This window comes from Oryzias latipes, chromosome 23 (assembly GCF_002234675.1).
Source record: "Oryzias latipes chromosome 23, ASM223467v1".
In the NCBI taxonomy this organism is placed as follows: domain Eukaryota; kingdom Metazoa; phylum Chordata; class Actinopteri; order Beloniformes; family Adrianichthyidae; genus Oryzias; species Oryzias latipes.
The window spans coordinates 10,769,197-10,787,283 of record NC_019881.2 but is presented as its reverse complement, the minus strand read 5'-3'; the positions used below and the strand labels follow the sequence as shown (position 1 = coordinate 10,787,283).

Here is an 18,087-nt window from a genome sequence, read left to right as displayed (position 1 = left end):
CAAAACCTGTCAATTGTTGGATGCGAGACCGCCTACTTTTATTAAGGCATGTGATCGATATAGAAGAAGGATTAGCTTCTATCATTTTCATAACTCTTTGTATTGCCAAAAAAACTATTTTAATAAATTGGAAAAACAAGAAAAATATAAACATAAGTCAACACAGAAATCTGCTGTTTGATCATATCAGCTTGGAAAAAATGTCAGCCCAAAGCTCAAGTAACTTTGAAAGAATTCAGTCTCTCTGGTCTCCTGTGGTTGACTCCATGACTTAGGGGGTGGGGGGCTTGGTCGTCGCTGCTCCTTGCCCTTCTGCCGTGGTTTGGGGTGGGGGTCGGGGCTTCCGGTGCCTGGCGGGGGCGGTGGGGGGCTCCGTTGGTCGGGGGGTCGGGTCCGGTGCCTGGGTGGGGCGGGCTGGGGCGCTGCGTGGTCATCTGGGCTTGGGTGTGGGGGTGCGTGGTGGGGGGGTGGGGTGGTGGTCTGGCTTGGCTTGGGGGGGTGGTCCCTTTGCCTGTGCTGGGGGGGGTTGGCGGGGGGCCCTGCTCGGGTGGGGGGGCCCAGCGGCGCCGGATGGGCTGCCCATCTGCACCTGGGGCTGGGATCGGCCCTTCCCTGGCTCTGGGGCGGGACGGGACAACCCTCTCGGGGCCCCCGGTCGCTCTGGGTGTCACCCGCTTCGGCTGCGGGGTCTGGGGTGGGGTGGGGTGGGGGGCTTGTCGGCCCTGTCCTGTGGGGGGGCGTTCTGGGGGGAAGGGGGGGCCCATTATTAGTACGGGTCGGGGGGGCTAGCGGGTCGGGGTCTCCGCTGAGGCAATCAGTGGTTGCCTCGGCCGGTTGGCCTCCTCGGTCCCGTCGAGGCCTGACCAGAGCTCTTCTAGGGCCGGCGTCTGGGGGTGGGGGCCTGGGCTTGCTCCGGGGGGGGGGGCGACGCTTTCTGGCTCCTCTCTCTCTGTGTGGGGTGGGTGGTGCCGGGCCTGGGCTGTCGGCGCCTCCGGGGGTGGGCCCCTGGGCTGGGTGGCCCTGGCCCCTTTGCTGGGGGTGGGCTGGGGGACGGCTGTTTGACCACCGGGGGACAGTCTACCAGCTGTCCCCAACTTACCCCCTTCCTTATATAACCTCATATTAGGGTGAGGGGGTGGGGGGTCTAGCCTGCGATGCGCCTTGGGGGGGGGCTACTTGGGAGTGGCCCCCCTCCTATGGTTGCCGTATGGAGTGGGCCCCCCCTCTCTCGGTTTTATTTGCACCTTAGACATGTAGGGTCCTTGGTAGGGGGGGTGCTTGGACATCACTGCAAGCAAGCAGCAGATGTCCTCCTGGCACCCTACCCGCCAATTTTAACCGCACCTTAGACATTTAGGGCCCCTTGGTGTGGAGGGTGAGGGGACATCACTGTGAGTAATCAGGAGATGTCCCCTTAGTGCCCTACTCGCCAATTTTAACTGCACCCCCCTTAGTACACACACCCCTCCCCCTTCAATATATACATTCAAACATAAACACACACACATGCACACAAACACCCTCTCAAACACCCATACACGCACACACATTTTACAAGGAAGGTGGGACCTGGGTCCATCTGTCCCCTACCCCTTCCCTGGTGGGGGGTGCGGGCCCCTTGGCGATGGCGGCCGTGTCCCTTGGGTGCCGGCTCCCTGGGCCCGGCGGTGCTCTCTCCGCACGGTGGGGGGGTTCATATTACACCTGAGCCGGGGGTGTTCGTGTCCCTGGGGGGTGGGTCCTGGTCCTTGCCCCTGGGCGCTGGGCCCCGCCAAACTTCCAACATGGCCGAGCCTGGTCGGGCCATATTTATAACATCCCTTGTGGGCCGCCCTTTTTTCCCCGGGGTTCCCCCCTCCTGGGCGGGGGCGGCGGGCCCCTGCCTTGCTCCTACCTGGACCAACCGTGGGCCGGGTGGGTGGCTGCCTGGAGTGCGGAGCGGGTCTCCCTTGGGGGGTCCTGGCTCGTACCTGGGCTCGGGGCGGGGGGATGCCCGGAACTCCTGGGTGGTGGTGGGGTGCTCGTCTGGGGCTGTGGGCGTCCCTCTCCGGTGGGGCCCTGCGTTGGGCTCTTCCGGCGCGGCGGGGGGCTGCTTTCCTGGCTGGGCTGGGGCGGCGCTCTCTTTCCCTCTGCGCCTCCCTGCTCTCTGGCTCTGGGGGCCTCGCGGCGGTCCGGCTGGCCCTGGCCTGGGTGGCGGTCTTGGTCGCCCGGGGGGCGGTTGTTCCCTGCCTGTTCCCGTGTGGCGTTGGGGGAATTCCGGCTGCCGCTGCTGCTGCGGCGGGGGTATGGGTGTGGGGGTGGCTGGGCGCTCCTCCTCCTTCTTTTCACATTCCACCATCCATTTTAGAAGAACATAAACACTCACCTGAGCACAGGTGTTAGCTCACCTTTGCACTAATAGTTTGCATGATTGAATGAATGAAAGATTTCACACTAGTTGGTTTAAAGGCATAGGTATGCGTTCGTGAACACTATCTGTTTTGTGTGCATGTTGACATGTGGACATTTTTGCGGCTAGCAGGTGTGTTGATAATATTTGAGTGTGTGTGAACAGGCCCCGCCCTTTTTGTACTACATTTGAACCGTACCGTAACGATAAACAACCAGTAAACCTGTCTGCTCTATGCTGCTTCATGGTCTTACCCCCCTTCCCCTCCTATTATCACCCTCCTACCCCCCCCTCTCTCTAACGTCCCTCTCTCTTCTTCCCCTCTTTCCTTTTCCGTCCGGTCCAACACCAAAGATTTTCAAACATGATTGAAATTAATAAATTTTGGCCTCAATTACAAAAGGGGTTTATTCAGACATACCTTTGGTTTGTCTGAAGATGAATAACCCCTCTTGTTAAAATAAAATATGTCCAACACAAGAGGCCCTCAGCTCTCATCTGTTTGCCTAGCTGTTGGACAGGACAAGTTAAAAAAAAAAAAAAAAAAAAAAAAAAAAAAAAAAAAAAAAAGGCATGTGATTAGTCAGTTTATAACTGAAATAACTTGTGCCACAGAAAAAAATATGATGGTAAAAATGTGGATTATCAAGAAAAAAAATTCCAAAAGTTTTTTTTATTTGTGTGTTCATTTCTCTGTAGAAGTCTGTGAGATTTTGAGTACATGGAGCTAGTGGGTACTTCCTGTTTGGATGGTGAGGGGCAAGAGTCACTTAGTCCAGTTCTCATGATCTCAATGATACAAACTGAAACTTAATTTATAAGACCTTTTTCTGTTTGTGGCAAAAAGAAACCTAAATATGTAAAGTAGAATAAATGCTGGTTACTTTTTAATCTGTTACTGAGCTGAATTCAAACAGAACGGTCTGGAATGAGGTAAGAGAAAACACTGCAGCCGATTCTTCTTTTCCAGTTTATAGGCATCCTTATCAATGTGTAGAAAGATTGAAAAACTTTCAGTTCAAGCCAGACTAGGCAAGAACAGCCTAAATTTACTGTGTTCTCAGAAGTTTGAATTACAAGAAAGAAGCCTGAGAAAAGGAAAAATAAGACATTTTGGGAAAATTTAGTTGTATTGACAGACGACGTCTGCACCTCTGCTGCACTCACCTTGCTGGAGTTCTGATCCACATTGAAGCTGGCCACATTGTGCTCCGTCACCTCCTGCCCCATCTGAGACATGATGTAGTTGGCCAGCTTAGCGGCAAGGAAGGATTTTCCGGTGCCGCTGGGTCCTGAGAGAATGATCCTGCGGTGTTCCATCAACAGGTTGAGGTACCGCTGGACTATGGGTTTGGGGATGAGCGTGTCAAACACCAGGCTGTCGATGCTGTTCTCCTTCATGCCTGAGAGGAGGAGGGAAATGATCTAATGGTCTCTGGGCAGGATGTCATTTTTATTCTGCTCCACCTTTATTCTCCAGCTAAAAAGGTTCAGCGCAAACGTACCCCTCAGGTTGACCTTGATGACATTGCTGTCGCCCACAAGGTATCCACAGGGTAGCAGCTCAGGCACTTCAGAGCCGTGGGATCGAATCACTTCCCCCATTCTGTAAGAGACTATGCTGTCGGAGCTGAGGCCCAGGCTGGTGATGGGATCCACCCGGAAAACATACTCCTGCAGGAGGGGAGTACAAACGGACTGGAGATTTCCCATAGCTCCACCACAACTCAACGTTTAATGAGGCCAAAGCAAAAAAAAAACACAAGTGTTTTCATTGAAAAACACATTTTTCCATGAACCAAACCTTCAAACATCTGCACCAGATACAACAGAACTGCTGAAACAGAGACTAACTTTATCAATTACTTACTTTTCCTTGTTCAATCATCAGTTAGCACGTAAAAGCAGTTTCCCACCTTAAACTTTCTTCTATGATATTTCTTTGCACATCCAGATTAAATAATTCTGCAAATGTTTGAACTCAATGAGGTCCTGTGGCAGAACTGAGTCCCAAACCAAACCCGTCTTTCATTGAACTGACAGCTGCTGATTTTACGGTTTTATGGTGCTGGCATCCTCACCACTCACCAATGTGTTTACTTTCCTTCATTGATTAAATTAAAGTTTATTCAAACTAATTACAGATTTAAGCGTTTGAGAAACTTTGAGCTTACTTTGAAAAGGCGGCGGATGACACCATCCATGACATCCCACTTGGTTTTACCACTCACACCGATGGACCCGATCAGGTAATCATGACTTTTTGTACCCTGGAAAGCAGAAACAAGTCTCAACTCGGAACCCAACACAACAAGGGGAAATGTGAGCGGCAGAGAGTTGCAAACCTTGGTTGTGTTTGGTCCGCTGTTGATGCTGACTACTATTCTCACACTGCGACCTTCTTTCCGAAGATTTCCTTCAAAGCCGTCATCCAGAAGGATTTCTGGAGAGAGCAGGTTGAAGAAAATGACCTCATGGGAGACCTAGCTGATTACAATCAGACTGATTAAATCATTAGGCTGAAAAGATGTTCAAGTGGCAGAAAGTTCACCCCTTTCAGGTGAACTTTAGATGGAAATTCACTCCTTTCTACATACACTAGTGCAACCTGTGGACAGGACACGTGTGGTCATTTCAAGGAGTATTTGGTTGAGCAGTTCAAGGATGACTTCTAACGGCGACAGTGGCTCAGGCGCTTGAGCAGGTCGTCCAAAGATGGAAGGGTCAGCGGTTCGATCCCCGCTCCCCCCAGCCAACTGTCGTTGTGTCCTTGGGCAAGACACTTCACCCTCCTTGCCTCCAGCGTAGCTCCATTGGTGTGTGAATGTGCATGAATGTCCCGGTGATGGTCAAAGAGGCAGTAGGCGCAAACTGGCAGCCACGCCTCTGTCAGTCTGCCCCAGGGCAGCTGTGGCTACAACAGTAGTTACCATCACCAAGTATGAATGAGGAGTAAAAGAATAATGGACACACTGTAAGCGCTTTGAGTGTCTGGAAAAGCACAGATAAATCTAATCCATTATTATTATAACTTGTTTTATTTACATAAATCTATGCTTTCTTCATTTGTACAATTCAAATGTACAATTTTTTTCTTTTCTGTGTAAGCCTTAGCTCAACTACCCCTATGGGTAAATATGAGCTGTGTGTGAGCGAAAAAGGTGCAAACTCATACGAGTCACTCTCATGAAATGTTGAGAACCAGTGAACCTATACAGTGAAAATATTCACAACATTTTTTTTCCTACGGGCATGCTGTGGACAACAGGTCATAGCAATCACGTGTAGTTGGTGTGACGCAGGCGTGTCATACAGATTTTTTATTTATTCAACCTCCGTAAATCCTGAAGACTGCACAAGGGTTAGTAGAAGTGTGAGCTACATGTATATGTCAAAGGTGGGCCGGAATGTGTGTAATATTTGTGCTGATCCTTAGTATTTCTTTTGGTGTTGGGTGGTTATGTATGTTGTGCTGTTTTGTTTAGTTTTTACTTTTGCATGCGGTTTAATTTTATTGGATCATGGACCTGATTACACACACCTGGACCTCATTGGGCAGAACCCCTCACCACTGCATAAATGGAACTCTGAGCAGTTGCCGGACAAGGAAGCACCTGAGGCAGACGCACGCAGCGCAGTTGAAGCGTGCCGCAAGGAATGAAGCTCCGGTTGAGAGCCAAAGGAAGGCGGACCAGCTGATCGCCTTGAAGACGTAGCGGGAGCCGTGTGAGACGGGGGCGTCGACCGTGTGGAGGAACGCCGAGGCTGACCGAGAAGTTGCGTGTGGGACCTGAAGGCCTGACGATCGGTGCATAAAGGAAAGTCTGCTCTCCCGACCGGCCTGGATGCGTGTGGCTGATGTTGGTGTAACACCCTGAAGTTTTTTTCGTTTTTTGTGTGTTCGTTTCAGCCGCACAGACGCTGGTTTTTTTCCCCTCCACGGCCGGATTCAACGGTGGACTTCGGGGGGGCGCGGCTTTGGGACTGGACTCTTTTAGCTGGGACTTTTAATCAAACTTTTATGTCTTTTATTTTTTTACCAATTTACAGCTGTTTTTAGACTATTTATTAAATCCCTTTTTACATTTTTAATTGTTTCTAGTCATTTTTGCACAGTATTTTATCGAGCTGATTCAATCACCAGTGTGACATATACAGCATGACTGTTGGAAATGAGGAAATGAGACAGAGATTGTGGACTCACCACGGGAACTTATGTATCATGTGGCATCCCCATGCAAGCACCTTACGCACACCTTACCAGCGACTATAGTGTGGGATGAGGGCGCCATCTGACAGCATCACCCGTACGTCATAAATGCGTGTAACTTTTATTTTCCGTACAAAAACATCACAATACACTTACATGCACAACAATGCTACGTTCCATTTTCATGACGTCTGTTAAAGTGACCACACGAGCCTCAAGCGAACTGCAAGACACACCTGCGCTCCTCCTAAGGTGAAGCTGCTCCTTTCTATGGCCCGGACAACCCAAACTCCTGCAGCATGTGACTGAAGCTTTATCACAAATTTGTTGGAGAGGAAAGCACCAGAACCAGAAGCCTCCTGTCTGCAGATTTCTGCTGTAAGCTTAGTTCTTTTCCTTTTAACCACAATCCTTAGAAAGCGGATGTCTTTGTATTTGACTGACGTCCTGTGGCTGCAGGTTCTGTGCTGGAGCAACTGTGTTTGCTTCAGTGCTAACTGTCCCATACCTGATTGTAGAATATTTATTTTATAAATGTCCTACCCAACTGTATTCGTTGTCCTCTCTTAGATCGTTGACAAATCAAAATACAAATCAAAGTAATCCTGCCTGCAGAATAATGCTGCACAGCTGCATCCCCAAAATTGTATGGACGATATTAAACTAGTCCTGGATCATTTCTCTCTTACAACCCGGTCAAAGTTAGACAAATGTTACAAGTACTTTTTTGAATGCTACTTGTTTGATTATGAAGGAAATTACGATTGTTATTCTTATTTATGCTAACGCTAACGATAGCTTTGGGAATGAGATGTAGAGCTGCAAGAGATCTTTTATGCCCAGTTAAAGTTGCTTAAATTTACTGAAAACAGAACAAAAGTAAGACAGCGTCACATAAGATGTGAGGCCCAGAACAGTGTTGCATGTCCAGAAACCTGCCCTCTCCTCTTCCTGGAGTACAGATGGAGGACGGCAGCAGCTGTTGTTTCTTTTGCAGATAAATCTGTTTCACATCAGCAGAACCAACAACTGTCCTAAAGAAATTGAAAGATGGGCTCTGAAGGAGGCCATACCATTCTGTCTTCTATCAATCTTAATCATGTCTACGACCATAATTAAATCTTTTTCCTTATACTGTGAGTAATTCAACAACAACTTCTTTTAATTGATCATAGAATACTTTTTATCATTCTCATCAAGCTAATTCATTGTTTTCTGTTTGGTAAAATAAAAAGACATTATTGCTTTAATTAAAAACAGCAGAAAAAAAACAGCAGAAAAATGATTTCTCTCTCAGTTTCTATTACTTTGTTACAACAAAAACAGCTGAAGTTTCAATGATCTTAAAGAATGAGTCAAACTCACTGAACTCTACAGATTAACACACCTGAACAAGCACGCAGACGTTGAACTGACCTGACATGATGGTGTCGGTGATGTTGAGGTTATTGAGGGAAAGTCCCAGGGACTGGCGTGAGGATGATGAGGATGTGCTGGAGGTCTCAGATGGCGGCCGGGCTGTCTTGACGGGGGTGGCTGTTGGCGTGGCATTTCCGCTGGATTTGAGACGATCGTTTTCCGCTTTCAAGATCTCAATCTCATTCTGTTTATGGCGACAGGAATCAAAATGTGAGCAGAGCAACCAACAGCATCTCTCATTTTCAATGATGTGGCAATGATGCAATAATAACACATATAACAAGAAGGTTTCAAAAAAGTCATTAGCTTTGACATGTTTGGTTTCAAACAAAGAGTTATGACACATAATTGACAAGGTCCCTCAAATTTAAATGTCCAAAAAGGTACGACCGTGATTTCATTTTACAAGTCGCAAGAAAAATTGCTGTCCTTGTTTGTTGTGCCGAAGTAGTAAATATTAAGCCAATAGAAATCAAGGAATTAAAACAAATAGGATATTGACAAGTACATTTTGCTGAACAGTTATGATGTGTCTCTACCTGAGCCAGCATAATGTACAGTATAGTCGCAAAAAGACAATGAATGTGACAGACATTTTAAGGCATTTGGATCAATTGGGTAGTTTAGAAAAAGATTCGAATTCTTCAGAATTTGAAATGGTTATGAGGTAAAAAATCCTTCTTACCAAAAAAAAAGAGGTAAGAAGGGTATTATTTTGAAGTTGTTTTTAACCTTGAATTAGATTTTTTTCTTGGACTTATATAATCTTATACCATGGTCTGGGTGAATAATCGATTCTGATTGGCTGTCGGTTGTGGATTAAAAAGTGATAATGCACACCTAAAAAGTATTCCGGTCACATCGCTTAAATATTCTACATCACTGCACTGGTTTCTTTAAAACAACCTTCAGCTTCATCTTCTGGACAAAAAGAAGTGATAAGAGGTTAAGTTCCTCTCTGAAGTGATGCTTTATTTAACCCATTGTGAATATATGCATATATATTGCTTCCCTTTGCTTCTGCAGTTGATGTCCATTACCATTACAATGCACTGCACCACGTATTAAATAGTTAAACTAAAAAAAATAAAAACAAGAATAAAGTACAAAAATGTATTGAATATTTATGTATTCTATAAGTGACCATGGCATGAGCGGGCGGGATAATTATTCGGGCTTCTGTGTTGTCCATTGCTTTCTGATAATTAACACCTTGTTCGGCATTTTCCTTTATGTATTTTACTTGTACACTTTTCCTCTTTGTTATAAAACATAAGGCAATTTGTTCTCAATTTTTGCAAACTGTGTATTAAAAACAATTGACCGCTCAGGCTTTGTTTTTTGTACATTTTTAGGCCTACTGTAAAATTATAGGGCAGCTTGTTGTATGCTTGTCAAAGTAATCCTCAGGTTTTACAGAAATCAGGACATGACTCAAAATGCTTTCCCGCTCTCTTCTTTAATACTTCTTCTTCACGATGTAACATATAGAGCTCACAGTCAGTCATACAATGCGCCTTCTAGTGTTGTGGGGCAAAAGTTGAATATACACCACAGCTGTAATTATGAAATGAAAAAAGAAATCTGTAAAAAGAAGCTGGGCTTGTACTAAGAAAATGAATATCAAGCTTTGCCACAAAAAAACTGTTTCAAAAGTAAAGTATTCCAGCAAATCATAAAGGAACACAATGCTCCATAAGGCCCAGGACTACTAAGGGTTAAGATCTGTTCCTGTAAATCAGTTTCACTGAAATTATAGACTATAAGGCGCTTTTTTAATCTCCAAGCTCACTTCGAGTGATCAGTATCAAAGAAGGAGTTATTCGTAATACCCATAAGGAAAAGTTAAGCCTTCCTTGTATGAGATAATCCACAACCACCATCAAATGGTTGGCTGAGATATTCATGGTGATTGCAGATGTTTTTTAAAAAAGTGCGTTCTTTTAAACATGAAACGACACAACATGTCTCCAGAAGAATCACTGAAAACAACAGAACAGCAAAAGGAGGTTTTCAATGTATAGTTGACAGGGGATTCTGCTATCAGAGTAAACAATTAAACTATTGTGTAACTTGTCCTGACCGACAGCTAAGCAAACAGATAAGAGCTGAAGGCCTTCAGAGTTGGACAGATGTTACTGTTGCAATCAAGGTTTTTGAAGCTTAAAAAATATGAAGTGCACAAATATACCCCTTTTATATTTGAGGCTAAACTTTATTCTGTGCCACAGCACTCCTGGACTGACGGACCAGATTGTTTTCAAAAATCTTTTTTCTTACTGTGTTTGAGGTGAAAATTGATTTTTGCCTTATTGAATAGTGGCCCGTAAAAAACGACGACATCACAGCAGCAGAGCTGATCAAAAAATGAATGGGGCCAAAATCTTTTGTGGGGTTCTCAGAACATTTTAAAATCCACTAATCCACACATGTTGGGAATATCAGAGGGAAGTTTTAAAATTATTATTGGATGGCACAGTACCCACAGCTTGGCGACCTTTTTGTGGCAAAGGGTGAAATTGGCCAATTTTACATTTACGCCTACATTTGGGAAAAGAACACTTGTTGCGGTCTTTAGTAAATTTCACACACACACAGGTGAAGTCTATAATTGAAGTCTCACTAACCTTTGACCTCTTGAATTAAGAAAAGAAGAAAAAAATGGCTCTGCTGCCTTCTAAAAATGTCAATTCCTTCTAACTCCTAAAGCAGTATTGGGAAGCTAACAAAAGTGGCTTTCCTCTTTTGCTCGCATATTTTTTACCAGAATATTGTGAATATTTAATACATGAAAATGTAATACAAACAAACTACTGAATCGTTGGGTTAAGCCGGATAAAATAATATGACATAGGATATGAACATATTACGAATGTGGACGTGGTTAGCAAAAAACCTCAGTTGCTAAGTAAATCCAAAAATTTACTTTTGTGGATTAAAAATGAAACAGACCCGTTCGTCACCCCTAGATGGCCAAAAAATAAAATGGTTGCTATGGAGATAAAACCTAAAGAAAGCTGGCATTTGGAAAAAGAGCGTTTTTTTTTCATGGATTTATCACAAGCAGTTCTGACCAGAGTGACAGGGGTAGAGGGGGAGAGTAAGGCATCCATTATTAAGATACCAGTTGAAATATTTCATTTAGCTGCTTCAGGCAATTCAGTAGTTTTTTTCTCTCACAAACTTCCACTATTTTTAGCTAAATTAGTATTAAAGTTCTTAAAACTTAGAAGTTATTATAGCTTATGGCAATTAATTTAAAGACTTTTTATGGAATCCAGATGCGTTCCTCTGACAAGTCTTTGTGTTCTCTTGTGCTCATCACTCTCTTCCTGAATTTCTCTAATTGATCCATATTTTTTCATGCTTACTTTCTCAGTTTAGGTTCAAAGTACATGTTATTTGTAGTTTTTTATTGGTTTATCTTTAAAGTAATAACTATTCTGTGAAAAACAATATGTTCCTTTAGTTCTTTCTTTCAAAGAAAGCATCAGTGTTGTAATTTACGGCTAGGGGTCACTAGCCAAAAACCAAAATAAAAACTTTTTCCTGAGTAGAGATGGGTTGTGCAGTTGCAGGTTGACCATTTTTAAAAAACTGAAATTAATCTGTGCAATCGGTGTTTAGGCTTACTTGCATGCGGTTCATAGCCTCCCTGATCTGGTCCAGATGATGTGCAGAGCTGAGCGCCTCCAGCCGGATATCGGTGAGTTTGAGCTCTTTTTCCCTCAGCTCATTCTTCAGCTGCAGTATGATCTCCGCCTCAGCCTCGGTGCATTCACACAGCCTGCAGGTGAGATTACACACAGCGTGGAGTTGGGGGTCAAATTTAGGATTGTGCCAAATGGTGTGGAGTTCACATATTTAAAAGAAAAAAGAGAAGCTGGAGGTCACAGGGATGTTGGAGCCTGATGGATGGGAGGAAAAGTAGCGGGACACTCTGAACAGGAAATCCCACCTCTGATGATACACTTTAAAAGATTAATTTCAAACACTGGTGGCTATTCTTTAAGTGTATAAACATGCACAAAACAACTTTAACTCAACTGTAGAGGACTTTTATCAATGAGTCAAGGAGCTGTTGAGCTGAACGTCTGCTGCTAAGCACCAGAAAAGTGTCAAGAATGTATGAAAAAAAGGGACAACAAAAAAAATCAAATGCTGACGATAAAGAAGTAAGAAATGTTTATATTATAATAAACAAAAGAAACCTCTATATTGTTTTTTAAGAAAGATAACATATTTAAAGGGTTGGCCTATTCTATTTTCATTAAAGATACTTTCAGATCAGGAGAGTCCTGCAGCTCCATTCAATTTGATGGGAATGTTGAAACTTGAACATTTTCAGTTTGTTTTTGTTATGGGTCACACCCACAAGTGGCATGTGACCTGCTTTTGAACATTGCCTTAGTTTTCCTTAAAGAACATTCAAATGTTATTTTCTTTTTGTAATTTACTCTTCCAGCCTCAGTTTCCTGCCTTTAATGCTGCATTCCAGCAGAAGTGTTATTTTACTCACCCTCTGAGTAAATCAGCTAAATTACTTCAACTGCCAACAGTTTTTTTTTTTTTGGGAGTTTTTGAAGGACTATGGAGACTTTAATCCAGCAATCCGTTATTTCCACTTTGTGTGGTGAAGGTTCACATGAGGTACCAGTACTAGACCATTGCAGGGCGGAGACTCTGGTAGGTCAACAATCAGCTGATGCTGCAGTCAGTGACTCAGCCCCTCCCACAGCTGGCTTATAGCTGCAGGTAAACACACAAACCGTTTTAATTTAATGTATCTAAAATCGCTCCTCTCTGTTTGTGTTAAAGGAATTGGGTTATGAGCATGATGTCGTACACTGCATGGTGTCTGGTGTGTGCCGCCTTATGTTCTAAAGTCTGATTAAACCAATTTACCTCCTTATTTTTCAACCTTTGCCCGTTAGAACTTTTTCTGCTTCAGGTCTCTTTCGACTTGCCCTGCTGGATTTGTTTGTTTCCCACTTGAAATGGACAGAACACAGGCCAAATCCTCAAAGTCCAACAAACTTAACAAAAGAAAGTCAGTTTTTATATTGGAACCATCCCAACTTCTGGAAATGACCATATGCTTTATTTTTCATCTTGCTTTGCACATTTAACGACTCAAGGGGCCAAATGAAAACGAAGTTTTGGTTTCTACTCACTTTTAAGTGAGATAAGAGAGAAAAACAGAAAAAAAGTGGGAATATTTTCCAATCAACTTATCAAGTCATCCAAAGTAGAAATACAAACTTAATACAAACTCTGTGCAGGAGCGAAACACGACGATTCTGCAGAAGAGAGTCACAGCAACACAAACCACAGCACACACACTCTTGAGGTTCATGCCGCACACACAGTGCCCGTTACCGAGATCTGTGTTTGTAGACCACATGACCGTTTTGCTTTTTCTTTGGTGTCCAAATGGGGGAAAACTTGCTATTGCAAATGCACTTGCTGAAGGAGGGGAGAAACGTGACAGGATAGGATGAAGCGATGAGTTGGAGGAAAGTGTGAAGGGAGGATTTAAAGAAAAATGTAGAAAGAAAACAAATGACAGTCAAAGAAGTCAAAGAAGGTGTGTTGCAGACATTTTCGGTGAGTATATATAGTTGTGTGCAGGGGGTGGGTGCGTAAAACTCACTCTGTGGTGGAGGGGGAGGAGCGCAGCGTGGCAATGCTGGCTTGTCGGTTGTCGTGGTGAAGCTTGGGCGAGGACGGCAGAGAGTCGGTCATCTCCTCCATCTCATCGTGGGCTGACTGGGATTTGGTTTTCTTCTTGCTGAATGCCTGTTTGAAGGAGCTGCGCAGCTGCAACACACACCACACATGCACAGGTGAGACGGCCACTCAGATCCATCAGCTTTGGACTCATCAGCAGGTCACTCCGTACGTGCTGTTTCCAAACAAAGGCACTGTCAGGTTTAAATCGAGGCAAAGAGCAGGCTGTAAGAATAAACCAGAATGAGATGGGTGAGGGGGGCGGCAAACTGTTTAATGACCCTAAAAATTAGAAATGAAACAGGCATTAAAAATGAATAAAGGAGGTAAATGAGGAAATGAAAGGGTTGAGAGGGGAAGGTTGGTCGTATCCATGCCGATGTTTCCACAGAAACGGGAAAGAAGAGAAGGGAAGAGGCGAAGAACGTGGACATGAACAACAACCGCTGCGAGGCCACTGACCTGAGCCGGGATGGAATCAGCCACCTGAAGATGCAAAACACACTCCACGTTAAGCCACACAAGCACCCATTTACCCCCACGCCACAAACACTTCACACCCATCTGCTGCCATATAGTCCTGAAGCTACAAAGGACTTCCTTCAGTGGGATAACATTTATTCCTGCTGAGAAATGGGATGCTAGCCATCATGGCCGCTCCTGCTAATAACTAATGCTCTCACTGTTTTAATCTGCAGATAAGAAAAAGTAGATTTTAGGTGATGAAAGCATGAATGTCATGTTGTGTCAATGAGCCAGGATGAGACCATAAACAAACACAAATATGTGTCCCTTTGAACAGTCATTTAAACAGCTGCAGCATCCTCCTATACAAGTCAGCATTTACAGTGGAGGAAATACGTATTTGAACCTTAGTGAATTTTTTTAGGTTTGCCCACTGAAAAAGAAACTGACAGTCTGTCATTCTGTGGTGGTTTCATTTGAACAGTGAGAGATGGAAAATCAAGAAAGAAACTGGACAATAAACATACAGAAAACCAAATGCTTCAAGGGCCTCTATTATGTAAAATAACAACCCCAAAGCGGTATTTTCATTCATTCATTCATGTATTTCTGAGTTTACCTCTAAAAACCTGATCTCTGAGCACCAGCCCCTCTCGATCCATGAAAATGTGCATGTTCTCACATCCTGACAACACAAAGTGAGGAATAGCCCTTTTCGGGAAGAGTTTGCACTTCCAGCACCACCCCCAGGCCCCACCCCCACTTTATCAGTGGAACTAGCGGTGATCGGCTAATCGCAATATGGATCTATGCAAAAGTTTAGATGTTTGTTATTGCGAACGAAAAAACAGACACACTGTCGAGGCCAACTCTAGGTTGACATCACAAAATGAGCGGCACCCACAAGGACAAAAAGGCGTAGCTTCAGAGATCGAGTTGTCTTACTTCCGGGTTGGAAATTAGCTGCAAAAATAACTCAGATTTCATTAAAACTGTGTTCTTTAGTGTGCCAAAGAAAACATGTGATCATAAAGATGAGTATATTTCACTCTGAAAGGCTTAAGAAAAGCATCATATAGGCCCTTTAATGTTTAACATTTACAAAAATAAAAAAGACCTTTCTTGTAAGTCAATTTATCTAATTAAAACAAACACAATAAACTGAATGCAAATGAAAAAAACAAGTTTCACTGTGTTAGACATATTCTTCTATTTAGGGGATTCCATGACTGTGACCTGCATTTCCTCAGACTGATTCATTTTGTATTGTTATAGTATTAATTGTGTAATTAATGTTAGTAAATATAAAACTGCTTGACTACTTGACCAATATCTGAAAATGTTTATAAAGGATTTGAACCCTGAACCCCGCCTGCACCCAACACTAGCCGGGTTAGGATCTGGCAGCTCATGACCTGAAAGGGATATGTGTCAAAACAAATGGATTTGACCTCAGAGTTTTTCTCCTACTTATAGTCTAGAAATTCATTATTTTAATATATTTATTTTAGTAGTGCTGTGAATATTGTACAGTCACTTCACCAAAGTAAATGTCCAGGTCAAACACAAAATGTCTTTTTTATTTTTCATAAGGGGTAACTGAACTACAGTGTGGGTGGAATGACACACCCCTTGAACACTGCTGTCCTCTGCAGTGACTGAAAGCCAGTCCATGAGTGCAAATGTTGTCTGATGCTCCCTAAACCACTCAGCATGTGAGCCTGATGAGACCTGGCGCTGTCACTGTGGAACATGTCCACACCACTCACTGATTTTCCATACCTGCCTGATCCTATTCAGGGTCACGGGGTATGCTGCGCCCGGACACAGCCACAGATAATAAAACCCACTAAAGGGCAGCAAAGACTAAAAATACGATCTATTTATAGCAAAAGTATTTCTTCCATTGAGCTCATCAGTAATGATTGTACGTGACTAACTTGATGCCTCCTGAAACAGTCAACATCAGCACAGAGATAATCCTCATCTCATGAAATCCTATTTATGTTTGTTATATAATTCCTTACTAATAACAAAAATGTCTTTTTGCTCCTGAGACAACACGGTTCTGCTCTTCATCAAATGACCCTCCACCCATCATGCAACAAATGCAAATGAAGGGAAACTGTTCCTGGGGAGGAAGCCTCCACGAGGCTCACTGGAAATGTTTAGGAGACGACAGAACACTTCTTTTTCAGCAAACATGAAAAGTGTCTTCATGTCTGATTTCGTTAGCTGAGACCGAACAATAATACATTATCAGTCATTTAGCAAAATGCAGAAGTTTGAGGGTTCAGCCAAAGCTGCAGGAGACAGCGCAGGAAAAGAAATGCGGAAGATTCCAGCTTTATGTCGCAGCTGGTGGGAGGGGGTGGGGGGTAAGAAGGTTAAACATACATAATGTTAAAGAAACAGCCATGTACAGTAATATAATAAAAACATTCTAAAAAATAACACACCTTTCCTCAGTTTTGTAATCACCAACAGCACATTTGAAAACTGGGTGAAAAGAATTCAGTTGATATTGTTTTTTTTTGTAAATCCTCTGAGGTCAAACATCTTAACATTTCCAGTTATTACAAACATCCAGATTCTTGCAGTAAGTTGAAGGCGTGCACTGACGGACACCTGTGTTATGGGAGCCTGGAAGAATATAGGATTTTAAAGGATTCAAACTCTACTACACTGAAGCAAATGTTTAAAAGCAGATTTAAATAACAGGAGGATGAAATACTTTTTATTTCTTTCTTATTTTTTTGTCTAATTCTTGCATGTTTTTCGTTCACTCACCCAACTCTTCTTCTTCTTCTTCTTATCTTCAGCCTCCTTCCCCAAGCTTCCCATGCTGGAGTGACTGGCTGCGCTGTTAATGCTGGACATACTCTCTGAGGAGTGCTGCCGTCGAATGCGTAAGTCTGGAAGAAACGGTCCAAGTTTTGCAGCGTTCCACTGAACTTGGCTGCTACACATGCCTCTGTTTTCATGACCAGCCAAGGCTCTCAGAAGCTGACCTGATGCCATGTTGGTTTTCTGTACCTTTGTGCAGGTGGTCCGGACCGTTAAGCGCCACCTGGATGGCAGTTTGTGCATCCGTGTTCTGAGTCTTCAGCATCTCAATGGTTTCCCTCAACTCAGCCAGTTCAGACTCCTGTGATCGGAACGAGACATTTTCTATGACAAAGACCGGAACAAATGTGGAATATAAACTGAGCAAGTCTGGAGGAGGTTAATCCTAATGGGTTTTGACAAGAAAGAAAAAAAAGTTCAAAAGCACCATCATAATCAGAACAGTTGAGAATTTTCTCTAATTGAGAGCTAGGATCTAGAACCAGTGTGCAGTGAGAAATAACTTGACTTCACCTAAGTGTTCCAAAAAGCCGTTCAGCATTATCAGGATGTCAGCTCTGCGTTCATCCAAACAGGACCAGGTTTCACACTAAGTAGTTGGTGATGTTAAAGATTGTATAATACTTTTTATCTTTGTATTTATTTGATTTCTTTTTAAGATGCTTTGATAAGATGACCATCTAGCTGCAACTTAAGCCAATTGCTCTCATTTTGGAAAACATTTGGAAAACGTTGTCTTTTTCTGGTCTGACACGGCTCATAAAGTCTCTTAGCTCCAACAAAAATACCATCTAGAGATCGTGTTTAGAGTGTAGCGTCTCACAGGATCTACAGGCAGACCGTGGAAAAAACGCATAAAATTATGAAGCTTAAAGACAGGAGTCTGTCCAGATTCAGCGCCACTGTTTGTTCACTACATCTCCCATGATTCATTGAGTTAATGTGACAGCATCACTTGCTGCGCTGCTATTAACCATCATGAAGCAGAACAAACATTAAACAAAGGAATCATTAACAGCCAAAGATT

The 18,087-nt window shown here is 43.6% G+C and overlaps 1 protein-coding gene across 11 annotated transcripts in view; it reads right to left on the bottom strand.

Moving 5' to 3' along the window:
- The window catches only part of nav3 (neuron navigator 3), a 236,108-nt gene that overhangs the window by 11,038 nt on the left and 206,983 nt on the right, over positions 1-18,087 (bottom strand). For 5 of the 11 annotated variants that reach the window (XM_023952465.1, XM_023952467.1, XM_023952468.1 and 2 more), the window contains 11 exons: positions 17,250-17,361; positions 17,004-17,128; positions 14,211-14,234; positions 13,672-13,838; positions 13,398-13,484; positions 11,652-11,805; positions 8,016-8,202; positions 4,735-4,832; positions 4,564-4,659; positions 3,895-4,063; positions 3,557-3,792 (listed from right to left, as the gene is read on the bottom strand). In XM_023952465.1, the coding sequence (XP_023808233.1) occupies positions 3,557-3,792; positions 3,895-4,063; positions 4,564-4,659; positions 4,735-4,832; positions 8,016-8,202; positions 11,652-11,805; positions 13,398-13,484; positions 13,672-13,838; positions 14,211-14,234; positions 17,004-17,128; positions 17,250-17,361 (1,455 nt within the window). The remainder of the gene's footprint in view (positions 1-3,556; positions 3,793-3,894; positions 4,064-4,563; positions 4,660-4,734; positions 4,833-8,015; positions 8,203-11,651; positions 11,806-13,397; positions 13,485-13,671; positions 13,839-14,210; positions 14,235-17,003; positions 17,129-17,249; positions 17,362-18,087) is intronic. The other 6 variants (XM_023952466.1, XM_023952469.1, XM_023952474.1 and 3 more) reach the window with 3 other exon arrangements.